This window comes from Xiphophorus hellerii, chromosome 15, assembly GCF_003331165.1.
Source record: "Xiphophorus hellerii strain 12219 chromosome 15, Xiphophorus_hellerii-4.1, whole genome shotgun sequence".
Taxonomy (NCBI): Eukaryota; Metazoa; Chordata; class Actinopteri; order Cyprinodontiformes; family Poeciliidae; genus Xiphophorus; species Xiphophorus hellerii.
In genome coordinates, this window is record NC_045686.1 from 18009348 (window position 1) to 18028549 (window position 19202).

General features: G+C 37.5%; 1 protein-coding gene across 1 annotated transcript in view; it reads right to left on the reverse strand.

Annotated features, from left to right (window-relative positions):
• plcb1l (phospholipase C beta 1-like) overlaps positions 1-19202 on the reverse strand; it is a 117308-nt gene that overhangs the window by 79367 nt on the left and 18739 nt on the right. The window contains exon 3 of the mRNA XM_032584381.1: positions 5617-5685. Coding sequence (XP_032440272.1) covers positions 5617-5685 — 69 coding nt within the window. The remainder of the gene's footprint in view (positions 1-5616; positions 5686-19202) is intronic.

Sequence of the window (19202 nt, forward strand, 5' to 3'; positions counted from 1 at the left end):
GCTTTGTGCATTTTAAAAACATGAAACAAAGAGATTAAAAGCATTTACGTGGTCGTTCTTGAACATGAAAAGGAAAATAATTATTTGATCTTGTTGCAAAACACGGCTCTCTGAGAGGTCGAGAGTCCAAAAAGGAATGCCAGGACAATGCCATTTCACTGTTGCATGGTTACTGCGAGTATGTTTTTATCACTATTCAAACATTTGATAAAACCGCTGCTTTGGATGCGAAATGAATAGGCCTGCTAGACTCTTAGCTGCAAACCTGACAGAAGCTTTTTGTATTTTCAATAAACTCCCTGGTACTTGTTGCTGTGGTGGATTGAGCTTCAGTTGGCTGGCCATGCAGAGCAGGAGTGATAAAGACTTGCTGGCCTCTCCCAGATCCTGTTACATTCTCAGGGACACACAAGCTGCTCTGTGTTAAGAAGCAACCCTTGCTGTTGTAAGGTTAGACTGCAACAAAGGTAGCAGCTACTTTCTCTCACCTCACAGTCAGAGACGAAGGAAACTAACAGCTTATTAGAGGAGGAGACTTTCCTGCATGGCATGAAATGTATCTTTAAAAAGGAATAAAGAATGGCATTACTCATTTTGATTTGGAAATTTCAGCTACATGTTTGTTCTCAAGGACTTTTGATGTTTTTAAGTTTTTCTTCAAAGAAAGTACTTTTCACCCTTATGTGTTCCACATTTCTTCACCAGAACTTAATTTCTAGAAAGATTCGACTTTACGCTAACCAGTTTTTATATTTGGCTGCATTAAGTGGAGTGAAAATCTGACCTGTCAATGTATTTTACCAGTAATGCTAAGAGGGTACTTCCTACTACTGCAGAGCTTTTACTGACCTTAAACCTTGGAGGTAAAGTATTAGTCCTATGCCCCCATGCAATTAGCATAAATAAAGCTAAAGAACTGCTGTACCCAGAATATTGAAATGTTTATTGTCATTTAATCCCCAATTCATGTAGCAGAACATCTCCTGAAAGCAGAAAGGTAACAATACCTTCACACATGTGTAAAATACCACACTAATATAGCAGAGCTAAGCTAGCTGTAAAGTAAGACGTTCATAAAAGCTTGGAGATGTACTTTATGGTTAGTGCTCAAGAGAAGGGAACATGTTGTGCAGGGACAGACTAATTTGTTGATTTAATGTAACATCACATAACCTCTCGGGTATTTGCAGACTTTTCTGAGTTCTCACCATGACTTTAACATTATGGCCTGACATTATTTTTAAAATACTGAGGAGATGCAACAGCTTTTCTAAGATCAATGCTAAAGGTTTCTATTTCTGGCATTAAAATCAACACACTGTTAAAAGCTGCCGGAATAGAGGTGCTAATACAAAATTCTTTAATTAGCTACTTTAGTGAGAGTGTAACTAGTTGACAGAAAAGTGCTTAATTAAGATTTTCATGTCATAAAAATGTAAAATCCCAAACCAAATTTTTAACATATTTTGGAATGTTTTCTGTCAACTGTTTGTGTCTACATGAAATTAATGATGGGTGATGCTGTGCTTTGATCATCCAACGTAAGCATGTGTGACTTATTTAGGAAGCTATCAAACATAATGCTCCACTCTTTTTGAAACTGGCTTTTTAATCAGCCTTAATGAAGACAGAAGGAGGACAGATGCTAATTAGCAGCCACAGCCACTGCTTTGTTAAACAAAGAATTCCAATTTTCTCCCAATTTATTATTTTCCCCAGCCCACATATTTCTGCTCCCTGTGTAGGATGTGCTTCTGGAAGCATAATGGGAGTGGGAATAATAGCGAGCATTTCCTGCCATGGAATGTGTTTGCGCTGTTTGTCTGTCTTTATGTAGCAAACACATGAATCACAACGGAGCCGAAGCAGCCAGTGGGCAGGGTGGCAGGAGTTCATGTGAGGTCAGACGAGATTTTCACACACTGCGACAAGCCAGTGAACACACTTGTGCATCCCAAAGCGCGACGGTGCTCAGACAGGAAATTCAGATGTTGCTCAAAAATAATACATGATGACTTGAGCCTCTAGAGAAGAAGCTCTAGAAGACAGAAGATCAATTTAAAAGATGTAAACAAAGCAAGCCTTTTTATGTGGAGCTCATTTCAGGTTCATCTGTTGGTAATAATGGTGCCCAAGTCTGGCAGCATTCAGCTGAGACACAGGACCCTTGAGAAGCACAATAAAAGCACTTCTGAAGGTTTCTGTCGACATGCCATCATAAGTCAAACCTCTCATCTCGCTCCAGTGAGTGTGGTCCTTTTCTGTAATTTGCATAAATAAATGAATGCTGCTACAGCAGCTCCTAAGTGAAATCAGAGAGAAGCAGATGGTGACAACAGAGCAGGAAAAAAAAACCCTCCAGTCTCTTAGTTTCTAATTTGTCTATTTTTTAAATTTATTTCAGCAGTCTTTTCTATGCCTAATATCTGCTTTTATTAGAAGGAATGGATGATAATTTTCTGTTTCTTTCTATCTATTTTTGCTGCTTTGTAATTTAATATTTGGGATATTTGACAAATCAGGAAAGTGTTAGGTTGGCAAATGTGAATAATTAGAGATACTCTATAATATGATTTTTATTCAGCTCAAGAATAAATTCGGTAAATCAACAATTTGTAATCTTTGCCATATGGTTAAAAATAAAGAGAAAAAAGAAAAATGTAAGAGGGTCCAAACTGGAAAATGGAGTCTCTATCTTTTTTTCCTAAATGACACTTTGGACACCAGGACAGTTTATGTCAAACTGACTTGCTACAGAAAAAAATTTGATTTTCCTTTTAACTGTTGCAATTTCATCTTTTGAAGTTAGAGCGCTACATGTGATATAAATGAGATACAATGTTTTTGTTTTTCAACCATATTTTTAAATATCTATGCCTATATCTATATTTGTGCTTTTTCTGACACTAGTGGCTTCTATTTGCAGAAGAAAAGAAATAAATAGGCAAAGAGAGAAGGAGAGAGACAAGTAGCAAAGGCCCTATCATAGGGAATCGAATCCTGTGTTGGTGAGTAATGGCCTTACATATATGGGGCGGCTGCTCTACTTCTACACTAAGTGTCGCTGAAAACATGTGCTTTTTGCCAAAAATTTAAATGTCTAGTCTTGAACACAGGAACACTGTACTTTGGTAATTCTAGTTCTTGGCTGAACCACTGGGGAAGGCAGCCGAGTTAGCCATTGTGACCAAATCAAAAAACTCCATCAGTTCAGCGAAATTTTAAAAAGTCCTTATCATCCAATCCTATGGGAAAGGAAAAAAATTAAGTGAGAGTAACCTAAGGCCAAGACCTCGTTGTGTCAGTCCTTTCGTAATCTTCAACAAGTCAGATCTGATGTAAGGCCCCACTTCTATGGTCTGGCATGATGATGATGTCTTTGGTCTGTTAACTAAAAAACTGAATAATCATATGACTCTGTCAAGTCCCTGGTTTAGGCCTGTGGCCGAGAAACTGATAGGTTGTTGAAGGGAAAGTCATGTGAAGATAAACATTGTCCGTGCTCCTCCACTGCCAAACAAATCTGTTCCAGATCTGTTTCCAAATGACTGACTGAAGATCTGTAGTCCTCATTAGTGTGTCTCTGATGAAAGCTAAAAGCTGTAGCATGGAATTGATAATGATGTTAAGAAGGAGACTCATTCTTTTACGGTACTTGTTACTCTTGCAATACAAGTGTGAAGTTCAGCAAAGTTGGATGATATGCGCCTATGTGACAACCAGTGAGAATATTAGGGTAAGATATTGTTGGAAGAAGAGTGAAAAGAATTTATTGTGCCTCTGTATCTACTGGAAGTGTTGATTCTAGGTCTTCTAGAGAAATCACAATCTTGAAAAAAAGCAGAAATTGGAATAAGTTAAGCTTACCTTCAAAATATCTGAAGTTACTGTGATATTTGTGCATCTTCTAGTGTCTTAAATTTCACTGTTTCACTTTTCTAGTGTGTAATATTACATAACTAATAGGACCCACTTCAAAAGGAAAATGTGTAAGGGGATCCGTCTCTCCAGTAATTCTCTCACAGCCTTCATTTTAACATGATTTTTAAGAAGTGTGAAGGAGACGTTTAAAAAAAAAACATGAAAGTGTGCCGTATGAGTCTCACTCACATCTGTTTTTGACCTCATAATCTTTCTGTGTCCGTCCTTCATTCCTATAATCCTTCCTATAGCCTTCTGCTGAGCTGGCACCCAAAGGAAAAATCTTTCAGCCTTTGCTTTGACTCTTTGAAATTGCCTTCATCTTCAACAATGTCCTCAGAAGTCCCCTTTTTCTTCCTCCTTCCTCCTTCTCCTCTCAAGAACTCCTGAGACACTGTCTCATCGGTGCTCGCATTTCAATGCCCAGGGTTCACAACTGCTTCATCTCCGAGTAATGGATTTCCAATGCTTTGACAATGAAATATGTCACATGGTCGTGCCTTCTCTCTTGCAATATCTCTCCGTAAGCTGTTTAGAAATGCATGAATCTTCTCATTCCCTCAAACTTCCCTTACACAAAGTGCTTTCCGATCAACCTCCACTCACCTCACTTTTATGCAAAGTCAACCTTATAAAGCTGTTGCTGCCATCCAGTCTCAACCTATAAATACAACATCCAAAAGCTTTCTGCAACTTAATTTTTTGGGTGGTGGGGATTAAGTGTTGTAAATTGTCATGCTGTGCCTCTACAAAATGGGTTTGTATAAGTTTATTTACCAATTGTACTTACCATCTACACACAAAGCTATGGACATAGCAGGAAGATTCAAAATGTATTTATTTTTTTCTTTATGCACTCCAGGAAGTTAAAATCTTTAGTTTTATTTCAACACCACCACCAGCAGAGTAGCACTATTTCCTGATTTAAACCAGGAGCTCCTTGTTAAATATCAGTTATTACATCCGCTTGTACCTATTTGAGTCTCATCTTATTATAACTCCTTGCTAGATAGACGCAGACAGTGTGTGATTCATGGTCAGACTGACACCTACACGCAAAATTCATTTTCTCTGCAAAAATAACCAACATTAATGGCATCCAAAACACCAGCACACCATGTTAACAATGTGGTTTCTCATGGAGACATTGGAAAAAAGCTTTAATCTACACCATCATCTCTGTAACATTTGCAGCCCTAATAAAGAAGTCTGCAAAAGTCTTAAAAGACGTGGTTGTTATGGCGACTGTGCAACTTGAAGATGCCATTTTTTGCTGTAGTTTGTAAGGGTGAGCTTTGGAGACCTACTCACTGGCAAGATAAATTGAAGTTTTCATGTACCTTTGTTTTTTTAAAGATTTAATTGTTTTCAAGTTTTTAATTAATGCTCTATATTAGAAGTTTAAGTCGGTACCTATTTTCCTACACTAATAAAATGGCATTTTCACTTGTCTTTCCTATTTTGTCCTTCAAAATAGAAAAACAATTACATCTCAATAGATAAGTTCAAACTGCTTGATTTTTCTAAAACTTTCTTACTTAGTTTCTTATCTTACCACACTGAAGGATTGGTTGATTTTGAAGACTTTTCACACAGGTTTTTTGGGGTGTCAATTATTTTTCTGGCTTTATTTAATAGTTTAGTGCAAAACAAAAATACATAGACATGGTAAACAACAGAAATCATTTATCTTACCTTTGGTGTTTTAGTGCACTTTCCATTTCTGGCATCTTTTATGTACGTAATATCCAGCAGGTCTGTATCCTGAAAAGTATCAGAAAACAGATTTATACTTTAAATATGGATTTTTAAAGGTTTGTTTTAGAGTAAAAGGAAAATGTTATATGTATTAATGATACTATGGTTGCATGGCTGAAATCATTTGAGGAACCCTCCTCAAATTCACCAACCACCTGTGCATGGTGTGTGTGGGCGTGGGTGTGTAGGCGTGTGTGCATGCATAAGTGAAGCAGGCAGTTGTATTAATCACATAGCTTCAAAATCCTAGGACATATGACAGGAATTCAGTGAAGACAGACACTGCTCAGCAAATAAGTTGCATAAAACAACAATAGAATAAGCTTCCCAAGTTCTGTAAACACTCCCAAGGGCAAATACAATGACTTGCAATAAATATTCCCGTTAACTATGCAGAAATATAGATAGATAAATATTAAAATATTTTGTTTAAAATGCAAAATATTTTAAACAAACAATGCTCAGCTGCTGCATGAGGCTTTGATGTAGCAACAGCTTGGTTGGACTCAGCTGTGCGAGTGGTTGTTTGCACTCGAACCTTAATGAAGTCAGCTTTAAACATAAACCATAACATGAAATTAAAAACGGTCACTCATGGTCCCATCTTGAGCCCTCTGAAGACTCGCTTTGTCATCTTCCAGGGTTCCTTAAGGAGCCTTCTCACCCAGCTTGTTAAAGAAACAAACCCTGGTCCACTGCAGCAGTTAAGAGTTAAATAACTTCCATATTATTTAAAAATAACTTTCTCAACAGGTGGCTTTTCGTTGGGAAGCAGTGTCTTTTGTTTGATCTATACAACTTTTTTTTCCCCAATACATTTTTAGCTGACGACACAAGTCAGAGTTCCATTTTTCATTTCAACATTGACCCCACATATAACTAAATTGCATATTTTAATGCAATGTACTAATAAAAAACATTTTTCCCATTTTCTCACCTCAAATAAGACTAAATCTTTCCTGTTCTAATGCCAAAATAGAGAGGGAGATACATTTTGGGCTTTCTTTAAAGTCTGAAGTTCACATACATTTTTAATATTCAACAAAATTCTCTTTTGACTTGGTTTAAACATATTATGTACACATTAATAAGATTTGTAATTGGGATGGTGCTTTCCAGCTTGCAATTGCAATTTTCTGACACTGGTTATAGGAGCCAAACATGTCTACTTTAGACCACCACTTGTTTTAATTTTGGTCCTTAGCAACATTGGAGCACAATTTGTTGCATTTGGATGCTGGACAATAGTTTTGAATGAACTCGAGCTTTAATTTTAGCTTGAAGACTATCCCTCCATAAATTAGCTACCAAGCTTTGAAAGAAGCCTGGACAAACAACCTAGAAAAATTTTTAATATTTCTTTTAATGCAACATTGATCTATCTATTCACTCACACTCTAAATTTGTTGGCATTTTTTCTGGCACTGAAAATACCCAAAGTGCAACTGCCCAGACTGCAGTGTGTACCTTCCTTCAGTAACCACTTCCAAAATCAGTCTGAATTATCATAGCTTCCATTTCTCCAAAAGGAAACCAGGACATGAGGTGGAAAATTAACCGGAGTCAACCATGAGTTCCCTTAGCATTATCTGAGGAGACAAGAACCAATGGAGGGGGGTCTGACTCTATTTCAAGCCACAACATGTTTATCTGATCAACTGTGTGAGGTGGGTGGAAAATTGCACCTGACCATACTTCCTTATCTGCAGATGCATATATAGTGCGAGTCCTCAGCGCATAATTTCATGTTTCTATCTTATTCACATATGAAAGTGCCTGGAAGATATGAAAGACACAAATAGTTGCAGGGATAACAAACGTCATTCAATCCTTTTTCTTATTACAATATCCCAAATATAATAAACCCTGAAATAATACTGAATAACTGCGAATTATTATTTCTTTTATCTGCATAATAGACATACAGAGGCAACAAGGTTTCAAAGGAAAAGTTTCCATTTGGCCCATTTTAGATGCAGATATTTAAGATGATGAATTCAGAATGCTGTGATGTACAAGCTCACATTTAGCATCAATTAATCTGTCCCCGTTTGACCAGAAAGAGCCTTTGAGTCAAAGGTTAACACCTACACTGGGCCTGCCTTTGAAGTCTCTTTAGAGAGATGAAGCTCCACAGGGGGTCTTGGTGCAACCGTGGAACTTCAGGAAGTACCTTGCTGATAGAGTTCTTTTTTGTGCTTTCTAGCCCTGTAGAGTTAACATAACTTTAATCTGGTTAAACGTCATCTGTTAGCCTCTAAAGTTGACTTCAAACAAAGGTAAACAGCCTGTATGGGTTACAAGCATGTTGTGTAGGTGACCACAATTATATTCTTTGCGCTATTTCCAGGATATCAAGCTCAGATTTTTTATTAAGGTTGTGAACTCTCACTGATGCCATTAAAAACTGAATCTTTTTACTTGACTTTGTAGTAGGTTAATTAAAGCCGTTTTTCAAACATGTTCAATCTTTGCTTCTCTGAGATGATTTTTTTTTTCTCAGTTTCTTGGACATATGTTCTTTATCTTTTCATTGAAGTCATCTCTATTCATCACTCTCCCTCTGTGGCATGGTCTCTGATTTCCTTTCAGCTCTCTGGGCCTTTCTGTGTGTAACAAAAACTGTGAGCACAGTCCAAAAGCCTATTAAGAACCACGGCACGTCCAGGAAGCGAAGCAAGGCCAGTGGGGAGAGAAACAACAGAAATTAATGAACATGCTTAACCTGCACTGGCCTTAGGCGCTGTTTTCTATGCCTGTTTGTGTCTGCAGCGGTACGCACCATTTGCAACAAGCTTCCTCCTAAAATGAAACACACAACAAGTGGCAAGACCGTTTTCACTGACCCGTTTTGAGCCAGAATGTTTCTTCTATTCAAACTCTTTGTGTACGTTTTCTCTTCATCGGCATGAATGTCATTTTAACTTTAAATACTGCATTTTTGTCTTCCAGGAAGGAACAAATTAATGGACAGATATGGATCTTTAACGCACACAAAATTAAAATTTTAGGCTAAAATATGCACACACAAATTACAGTGAAACCACATACACTTTGTAGTCATTAACACAAGCCAGGCATGACTCACACTTAATCTTTTTTAGTACTCTTCTCGTTAGAACTTGCCAAGCTCATTAAATTGGTTGGTTTTCTGGCATAGACAAAGCTTTTAAGAAGGGTTATGGTCAGCGCTATTTCAGAAACTTATTGTTATTAAATTATCTATTCCAAAGACAGTGTTGATGTGCATATAAGAGCATTCTCATGCTGAAACACCCAAGTGTGTCCAAGCAAGTAACCATAGTTGTCCCTCTTCAATGAAAGGAAATGGATGTCAAGCTGTCTCACTTTACTGTACAACATTATGAACCGAGAGGGTACTATGCACAGAACAAACCCTGGCTCTAGGATTGACAGATTAAATCTTGACTAAAAGTTTCAGCTCTCTCCATGGACAAGCTGTTGCACTGTTGAGAAAGGAGGGAGGAAAATTAAGCTATTTAACCACAATGAGAGGATGCTGGCCCACTGTACCATTTATCAAGCACGGTGGTGGCAGCATAATGCTACAGAACTGATTTACTGCCAATGGTGCTGGTGAATTGGGCAGTGAGTGAAATAATAAATTGACTACCTCCAAATTTTCCAAAGTCTCTTCAATTCAATAACTAGATTGTCTGAACTTGTCTACTGATTATCTACTGGAGCAAGGATCCCAAAAACATACAAATTTATTGTCTAATGAATAATTCTGGATAAAATAAAGATTCTAAAATGGCCCCCATGCTCAATGATAACAGATATTTCGGATCTATGCCGAAAAACTGAACCTGTAGCTCAATTTAATTTAGCTCTACCATTATTGATGGCAAAAGTTATCAAATAGTCAAATATAATTAGATCAAAACAGGCAATTTGTTGAAGAGTATTGAACCAAGCAGCAGTGAGGGTGTATGTTGATATTTGAGCTTAAACTAAAGATTTTGACCTTGTCAAAAGTATTCATTATTTGTTATTATTTTTTCTGAAAAACTAACTGAATCTAAAGAATTTGGTGTAATTTATTTGTCTCCATGTAAAAACTACAATCGATTGCTTTAAATAAATATTGTCTGACAATATACAGTGGTCATGCAAGCTTGATAGTTGGATGACAGAAGATTTATCAGCCCTTTGAAGATAAAATTGTTCACAGCTCTACTGGTACAAGTGGTGAGTGCATGAAATGATGGTACAGGAAAGGGTAGAAAACGTCAAGAAAACATGGGGTGAAAGTCTAAGATTTAGAGAATTATCCCAGAAAAGTAGGGAGAATGACATCTACAGGTCAGCTTGCTCATTTGCCAACAGCAAGCTTGACAGCCGGCAGGTTCAGAATGTGCTGAACTGGGATCTAAAGCTCTGCTGAGAAAAGAAACAGACGAGACGCAAATGCAGCAAGGGCAGGAGGAAGGCAAAGGTGAAAATATATACAGAAAATAAAGGGTTAGATGTCTGCTCCAGAGTCAGGGAGCTCAACAGTACACACAGCTGTTACACTGGCCGATATCAAAACATAGCAAATCAATGTGCATCGCTTTAATTGTATTTCTAATTCTAACATGATATTTTCCATCATCTGATGAATGTTCATGTCTTGAATTAAATAAATGCACTAACTACTTTATGCAAACTGGTACAACATAAAGAGGACCCTTAATGCCCTCATAGTATGGCGAGGAACATAATAACTTGTAAATGAATTATTCAAACAGGGACTGCGTTATACAGGCAAGAATATATCCTGCAACCATATTTCAATATAGATTCTTTTCACAGCTTCTTAGTCAAAGGGTCAAAAATCCTTGCCATGGAAGTGACCCAGTTATCATAAACATAGCTATTACTTCTATATAACAAAAGGCACTAAAGCTGTGCAGGTGCTTTGCCCGTCTCTGTAAGTGGTCCTCCACTGACACTCAACTGCCTGGAAACATCCTGTTATGAGGGAAAGTGGTTCATGGAGAGTTGTACTTGAACTTGTTTAAGAGTTGCATCCTCTCTGCTACACCACTCATAGGTTCCTATAGAAGTGGGGTTTGCAAACTTTATGGTCAGAGATCAAAATGTGATTTCTGGGTAAGGCTAAAAGTCCAGAACCCTGGGGATGAGCAAATCTTTTTATTATATTTGTTTACAACTCACAAGCAAAGCAAATGATGCTTGCCTGAGTTGTTTAGTTGTGACTCACAGCTGCTCATATTTCTGACAGGAAAATGCAAAGAACTCTTAACTTTCAAAGAAATTTGAACTTAAAATTCACCACCTTAATTAATTTTCATCCCTCAACATATAAAAGTGTCTTGCTTTACAAAAAACAACATAAATAAATAAATTGAACTTAAAGAGCAGAAAGCCCAAACAACTGAGGTAAACCAAGAAATAAACAAGTTAAGAACAGATTACATGAGTTGTAAATATATTTTTCTTTAAATAGAACATATTATTTAGTAAATTTTATTTTTATCTTCAATAATTCCATGCATTACAAAGTAAACTCCAATGCCTTCTGCACATAAAAGTGGCAAAGACAATGGATGGATGGTTTAAAACCTAAGCCCAATTTATTGGGAATTTAATAATTTTGTAAAGCTCCCAAAAACACCCATCACTTAACCTTAAGGATTTTGTTATAAAAATAACAGCAGAAAAGTTTTATATGAAAGGAATGAAAAAGGTTATTCTCATAAAACACAAACTTTCTAGATATAAACTTGAACTTGTAACGTGATCCACAGTTGTTTAATAAATCTCTTATAATTTGCAAACAGCAATAACAAGTATGAGGGTTTTATTTTCCCTTGTCCTTTTATGTCTTAAAAGTTTCTGGACGTTGTTCTTTGCTCAGGTAACCAACACGCGGTTAACTCTGTGTCACAAAGCTGTTGTAATGTTTCAGCATTTTTATGTCAAATTCCACGATTCAGCTGGGTTTCTGCACCATCAGCTGGGTTTGGATTGACATGCTGTTTAGAGCGGACCCAGACCAAAGTCCTGACTTTGAGAAATGCTGGTATAGAGCAACTCCAACAACCTGTCAGTGATAAAGTTACATACCTCCTCACCTGATGTGCTTGAGTAACACAGGCCAAAGAGCACTTATCTTGTTTACTTTAAATTTCCTGTATTTTGAATCAGGTTTTGGTTTCCTGACTTTTGAAAAAAATAAAATAAAATAAAATAAGCATGTACTGCTTTTTATTTTCAGGTAGGGAATATGTGCTGTATTCAGACTATGTACATGTGTAATGGTGTCCGACAAACTCAGAAAGCAGTGAGACATCACAAGCCAGTTTTATCTGCCTCCACTGATTCTGTGACATTTAAAGAGGTGGGAAAGGCAGCTGCTACTGTCTTATTAAAAGAAAACAGAACTCGCATAATCTTAAGCAACCTTAAGCACAGTCAATGATCAAGAGCAATGTGCCTTTAACATAAATATGCCTTTTACCTGCTTCTATTTATAGTTCTACAATCAAAAGTCTATCTTTCCTTGTAAGGATTTTCAATTTAAGGTTTAGCTTTTACATCACACTTTTTGTTTCTTAATATTAAGGTGACATTTCACCTAAAATGATAGCTACTAACTTGACTGTATGAAAATAAGTCAGCATTGTTCTAAATATTGTAGCTGCAAGGACTTGTGGGAGTTATCAATGTCCCTTTAATGGTGACTGTTTTGTGTATAAAATGCTAAAGTAATTTAATCAAAAAGGAACACTGTGGCTCATTTTCAAAATATCTTGACAATTTAAAAAGCTTTTACTGTCTCTCTCAGATCTGTCAGGGTCACTTCATTTAACTTGAACCATTTCAACCTAGAAACAGTTATGCAGCTTAATAATCATCCTGATTCTTGTTTTCATTAGTTTATGATTCTGAAGTAATTGGAAATGGCTTCTTATCAGAAATAGACATTCGTGAAGATCATTATCAGCTAATTTAAATGGAAGTGCTAACAAAAGTATTCATACCACTTGAACGTTTTATTATTTTTTTCCAGCAAATCACAAGCTCAATCAATCAATCGTCACTGTTACTACATTTGGGCATTATCTGATATAGGCACAGTGCATGAACTCAAAAGTGTGGAGAGTACAAGAGCAATCCCATGAATGCAATGATAATATTTGACTAATATGAATGGAGGGGGAAGAAGAAGCCAATGACAATTTAGCAGTCTTACAACCCTAATTGTTAGAAATATTTAGTATATGTTTCTTATGTTTGCTGTGTGAATTGTGCAACAGCCCCCATTGTTCTGTGAGTTCATCAGTTTCTGCAATGTAGCTATAGAAGGAAACAAACAGGAACTGAACTCTGCACTTTGCACTCTGCACTACATCAGCCCAGAGGTGCGATGGGTCTGTGACTCAACAGAAGAAGAACAGAAGAAGCAGCAACGCTACATAATTAACTCAAGATAACAGAAAAGAAGAAATGGCAACGCTTTGTAATTAACTCAAGATAACCGAATAAGCTATGTAACTAGGGACCGCCCTAAGGAAATAAAAAGAAAGGGTTTGGCAGAACGTGCCTTAGAACGGCGGGAGATTGTAACTGAAGCACACTCCTGTCCGTTCTCCTTGCCGCAAGTAAATCTAAAACTCTCTTGTCTTTCTCCTATTTGTGTGGTGTTTGAATGTTTTAGGTTGTTTGAACCTGACACTAATGTAATTTAACAAAATTTAATGTCACAGATCATCACGTCATTCATCATTGTGAAATGGTACATGGTTTAAAATGTTTAACACTGAAAAGCCAGAAACAGCTCAAACTCAGTCAAAATTACATAGAGAGTATTTGAAGAGGAATTTGTAAGGCTTCTCTATAAAAATCAGGTCTGTACTTTGACTGGGCCATTCTAACGCCCATAAATGCTTTGATGTAAATCATTTCATTGTAGCTGTGGTTGTGTGCGTATGGTTATTGTCCTGTTGGAAGGAAAACCTTGGATATAGGTCTCGAGTCTTTTGCGGCGTCTTCCAGATACATCCATTTTCCAGTGCAGTTCCCACAGAAAAGCATCCCCACAGCATGATGCAGCTACCAAAATGCATTCACATGGGAATAACGTGTTCATTGTGCTATGGAGCGTTTGTTTTCCACAACGCAGTGACATAAAAGTTTGATTTTGGTCTTATCTCGCAAGAACACCTCCATCCAAAAGTTTGTTCTGTCTCTGTCTTCCACATATTAAGGATTTCATTCAACAATGGCTTTCTTCTTGCCACTCTTTCTTAAAGGTTAGACTTCTCGGTTGTATAGTTGTCCCATCTCAGCTGTGGAGATGGGATGTGGGAGCCACCATAGTTAGTTTAGATCACAGGTGTCAAACTCCAGTCCTGGAGGGCCACTGCCCTGCAACTTTTAGATGTACCTCTGCTGCACCACACCTAAATAGAATAATTAGGTCATTAGCAAGGCTCAGAGAACTGTTCCGCACAAGGAGGAGGTAATTAAGCCATTTCATTCCAGCGTTTTGTACCTGTGGCACATCTAAAAACTGCAGGAGACCGGCCCTTGAAGACTGGAATTTGACACCCCTGTTTTAGATGGATGGCCGTAACTAGGAAGGTTTAAATTGTGCTGTATTCTTTCTCTGTTGGACAATTGATTGAACCGTGCTTTGCATGATGTTCTGAGGATGGCTTGGGAAATGTTCTGTAACCAAACTCTGGTTTAAAGTACTGCATCCCCATTCAGTCTTTTGTCTTATTTGGTCTTCATGATGCTGTGTGGCTGTGAATTCGCTAAACCTTTGAGGCCAAATGTTCAAGGAGTATGAATACTTTTGTTTGATTTGAGTCTTTTGTTTTTAAATGTAGTGTACCATATAGTTACTTTCAAATCAATTTAGACAGGGAGAAGAATAAAAATGTATGTAGTGTAGATTGTTCTTTCACTCCCTCAGACTCTAACAAACCACATTTCAGGCATTTTTCATGCATTAATATTCCTCAGAACAGATTTTTAAAAATATTAAAAGGTTTTTTCACCACATCTCCATTGTTTTTACTGTCACATCATATCCTATAATTTAACAGCAGCACACTAGTTGTTAGTGGGAAACAAAGGCAGTGCACACTGCTATGCCACTTATTCACTTCATCAGCAAGAGAATCTCCATTTACCGACAGCAGAAATAATGAGGTTATTAGAAAATTTATCTTGGTGGAATTGCAGCAACTCAGTTCCATTACGGTCTAATTGTTATGAGACTTGCATATAAATGTAGATTCAATGTCGCCGTTCTATGATGTGGTTCAGTGCAGATAAAAAGACTTAGGTAGAAAATATGGCATGGAAAGGTAGCTTTGCTTGACTTTGCTAATCAGTTTGAGCTTTTACTTTCTTAAGACAGATGGGGACAGGACAAAGAGATTAGGGGTCAGAAGAAATGAAGACCAAAATGAGAAAACCTGGAGAGGAGGGACTGAAAGAGGAATGGTAGAAATAACAGAGAGGTTGAACAAAACAAGAGCATGGCCACAGCTGATAATGGCTATCAGCAGCCAACATGCTCCACAAAACAAACCAGCGCAAAGATAAAGGCTGCAGGAATCTTTGTTCCATACATAAGAGTACAAATTCCCGCTTTCACACACACATTCACCTCAGTAGGTATGCAGGCACCTGCTTGAACTGCACACATACACACACCACCTTATCTCTATCATTAATCTGCAGTGTCCTCAGTGCTCAGTCACTGGAAACACCTGAAGACTGAGCGATGATGTGAGCGGCTCCTGGGCTCACTCTGGTCACACTTTTCCTTACTTACCAATCAAATCTTGGACACACACTTGTATGCGCAATGACGGATGGAGTGTATTGAGGTATGCAGGATGGATTGTGCTCTTCTGACAGATAAAACTGGTATCGAGAGTGGGATGACAAAGAAAGCAAAGCCGTTTGATTCATCTGCCCATCATCGCTTGCTGTTCTCTCCTGCCCAGCCTTTGTTATGATTCTAGCTGGATTTTGGCTTCCTCCTCCTTCCATGGCTTCCATCATATTGCTTGTCCCATTTCTGCTTCTACTGTCTTTGAACATTTGCATCTCTTCCTCATTTGGTCCCCCCTTTGCTCTTCATGGATACGTACCTACTTAGTTTCTTCTCATTTTCTCTCCTTCCTGTCTTCTCACATCTTAACAGCAACTTTCTAGTCTGCAGATGGCAGTTTAGATAACACACACACGATTTCTCCCTCCATCTCCCTCCATCAGTCTCCAGTGCATCGTTTAATTCTGCTCCTCATCTCCTTGGCATCCTCCAGGCACAACGGGGAACGCTCTTATCTGCTGCAGTGGAACAAACATCTGACATCCCCCCCTCCCCAGTTGCATAGTGGGTGACATATGCAGGAATGTATAAGCTGAAAATACATGCACAAAGTCCCCAGAGAAAATCAATCAGAGTAATTGAATAACAGATCAGATACAAACACAGTAGGTGCTCATGTATGCCGTTTCATTCATAAGTGCTGAAGAAGTTTCTACTTTGTTTTTTCATTAATAAAAAACAGAAGATCCTGGTGGCATCTACTACACACTTTCTTCCTATCCCTAAATATTTTACTCTCCACAGTAAAAGATCACAAACAAATGAAAATTTCCAGATATTTGTAATTCTACCACATATATAGTCTCTCTATAAGCTGAAAGTGAGCAATGTGTCAATGTGTTGCTCTGCTCCAATCCTATGACAACCACAGCCGGTGGCATACACAGTACAGTGCTGGCTCTCATCCTACACTTAACCTCATTTAGATGTGTTTTAAGTGCAAACTACAGGGCCTTTGAAGTCAGGACAAAAGCAGGCTGCTAAAAAAAAAAAAGCATTATTATTTTCTTTCTACAGGCAAATCTGTCTGTCTTTCTCTCTCTCTCTCTCTGCGACTCTTAAATATTTTTCTTCTGATCCTTCCTTTCTCCTTGCACTTGCCTTTTCTCTTTTTTAAATCAGCACCACACTGCTGGAAGGATAAAGACAGAGAGCAGAAGATAGCACATTGACTCAGTGAAAAAAGTAAGACATTTCTTCCAGCACCAGAAATGTCGTAGTGTTGTACTGTTTCTGATAGAGGTCTGTCTATGTTTAAGACAGCAAGACAGAGGAAAAACAACAGAACATACATAAAAAGCTAAATCTAAAGTGTATAACATAACCTAATAGCTTTTACAACAATTAATTGTATTGTTGCTAATGTAATGTAACATGGTACGTTTCATACAAATGTATATACTGTGCATATATGGACACCCAGTCAGTAATCAAAACTCATGCTTGTTGTGAAAGAGATTATTTACAGTTCTAGTAGAAATATAGCCTTTTATAACAATGTATTAAAGAAGATGGATTCTGACAAGACTACTGAAATTATATGAGGGAGAATCTTGCCAATGTTCCTTCGGTTCAGGAAGCTAAGGTTCTTATTTTAGAATTACTCTAACCACTAAATAGACATGGTCAAGGACACCTATAAGAAAATTGGATATATTAACTTATTAAAAGAAAAAGGGAATGACATTGGATGCTTTCTTCAAATTTACCCTACCTCTTATGGCTGATGTTGACAGGACTGTGATTTTGCCAAGCGGCTGCTGAGTTAGTGATGAACAGATGGTTAAACTAACCTGCCAAAAATCTCTTGAAAGTCATTCAACAAAGTGTGGTAGAGCAGCAGACCATCTGGCATGACAGGATATACACGCCACGGACGGCAAAGACGGCTGCTTTAGTCAGCAGATCAAATTATTTTAAAATTGCTTAAGGTTCTGATGTAGCGGTCGTGCTTCATAGTCAGCTTACCGCCACTCGGAAGCCGGATAAAGTTTATTTGTTTTCCTGTCAAAGAAACCACAGATAATTATGTGTGTTTGTCATCGGATTCATAGGAGAAAGAAACCTCTGATGCATACAGAGTAATCATTAGAAAACCATATTGTGGTTATAAAGTGAAAATCTGTTTGAAAGGTTTTAATGGCCCTTTCTTTTTTTGCTGGGTTTGTCCAAATAAAAAATGGGTTTGTACAAATCCTTCTCTGTCACTGCTATAAGGGGGCAGGTGTTGTTCCTCTTCCTCCTGTTATGCATCTGTCGAGGAACGCTCTCAGGGAGGAGCTGGTATTTTAAGTGTGGCAGTCTGCTGTGCCTTTCGTCTTGCCCCTGAGCACCTCAAAGCTGTTTAAATTTGATACCTTCATATCAGTTCACCAAATTGAATTGACTTTAGTGAGGAGTGAAGACAAGTGACCCACATTTGTGACCCACTTAGCTGCTCAAGCGGAAATGGAGCCATGGTAGCAAAAGGGGCATCCAAAAGAAAAAAAAAAATATACAGATGGACAACAGCGTACTGACAGAAAAAAATATTATGTCAACCAACACTGAACTGAAATGTCAAATCTTACAGAGCAGGCATAAGTAAGAACGTTTGCACATTTTCTGACAGTCCAACCCTACGGTGCAATGTATAAATACAGTTATGTGCAACAGGTTTCATAAGTCAATCTGTATTCAATTTAAAGGGAAAGCTATTTGCATACAACACTTTTACATTCTTATTTGTAGAGATAAAATTAAACCTTGATTTGTTTTCCTATCACTTCACAATTGCTCACCATGTTGTGTTGGTAAATGACATAAAATCCCAAATAAAATTCACTGAAGTTTGAAGTGTAACATGACAAAATGTGAAAAAGTTCAAGGGCTTAGATTACTTCTGCGAAATTATGTATGACTTCGACATACTTTAGTATAAAGCCTACTACTGTAAAACTGTTAAAGCACATTTAATAATTTTCAATAAATTTGGTAATATATCAAGATTTGTAGATGCTATATTCCTCTGTGGCATTAAATGCCACAAAGAGGATTCTGGTATGTTATTTAGCATTTAAAAATGAGAAACTGCATGTATATGATTTTATTGAATTTTTCTTCAAATGGAAACAGCAGATGTGTATAGCGAGAGGACATTATGGCACCATTTGTTATCTGTGGTTTTCCGTTCTAGCAATCCAATTGATCACTCTAGGACTTTGCAATGCAGTTAAAACCTCTTTTCCTTGTTACTCATTAGAGCAATTGGTCATTCCTTTATGTGCAGGAAGCCCTAAAGATTGTTCAAAAGCAAAAAGCCTGTAATTGCCTTATTAACAAATTGGGACTTGAGTGCAAGCCATCAATTGTACTGATGCCTCCAGCAGAATGAATTCACTGAGGCCTTGCAACGAATGTGGAAAAGCATGCCTTACACATTGGTTAAGAGTGGAAAACATTAGAAAAGAGAAAGGCAAAGAGACTAAACAACAATAGCACCAAGGGCAACGAATCAATGCAGTGTGATCATCTGCACGACAAATAGGACAGCGAGAATAAAGTGAAACTCAGAAAGGCAAAACATGTTCATCTAAAATTATTTGAGACTTTTTCATTTTCCGGATGAAGCTTTTGAACTTAATGAAATCTTCATGTT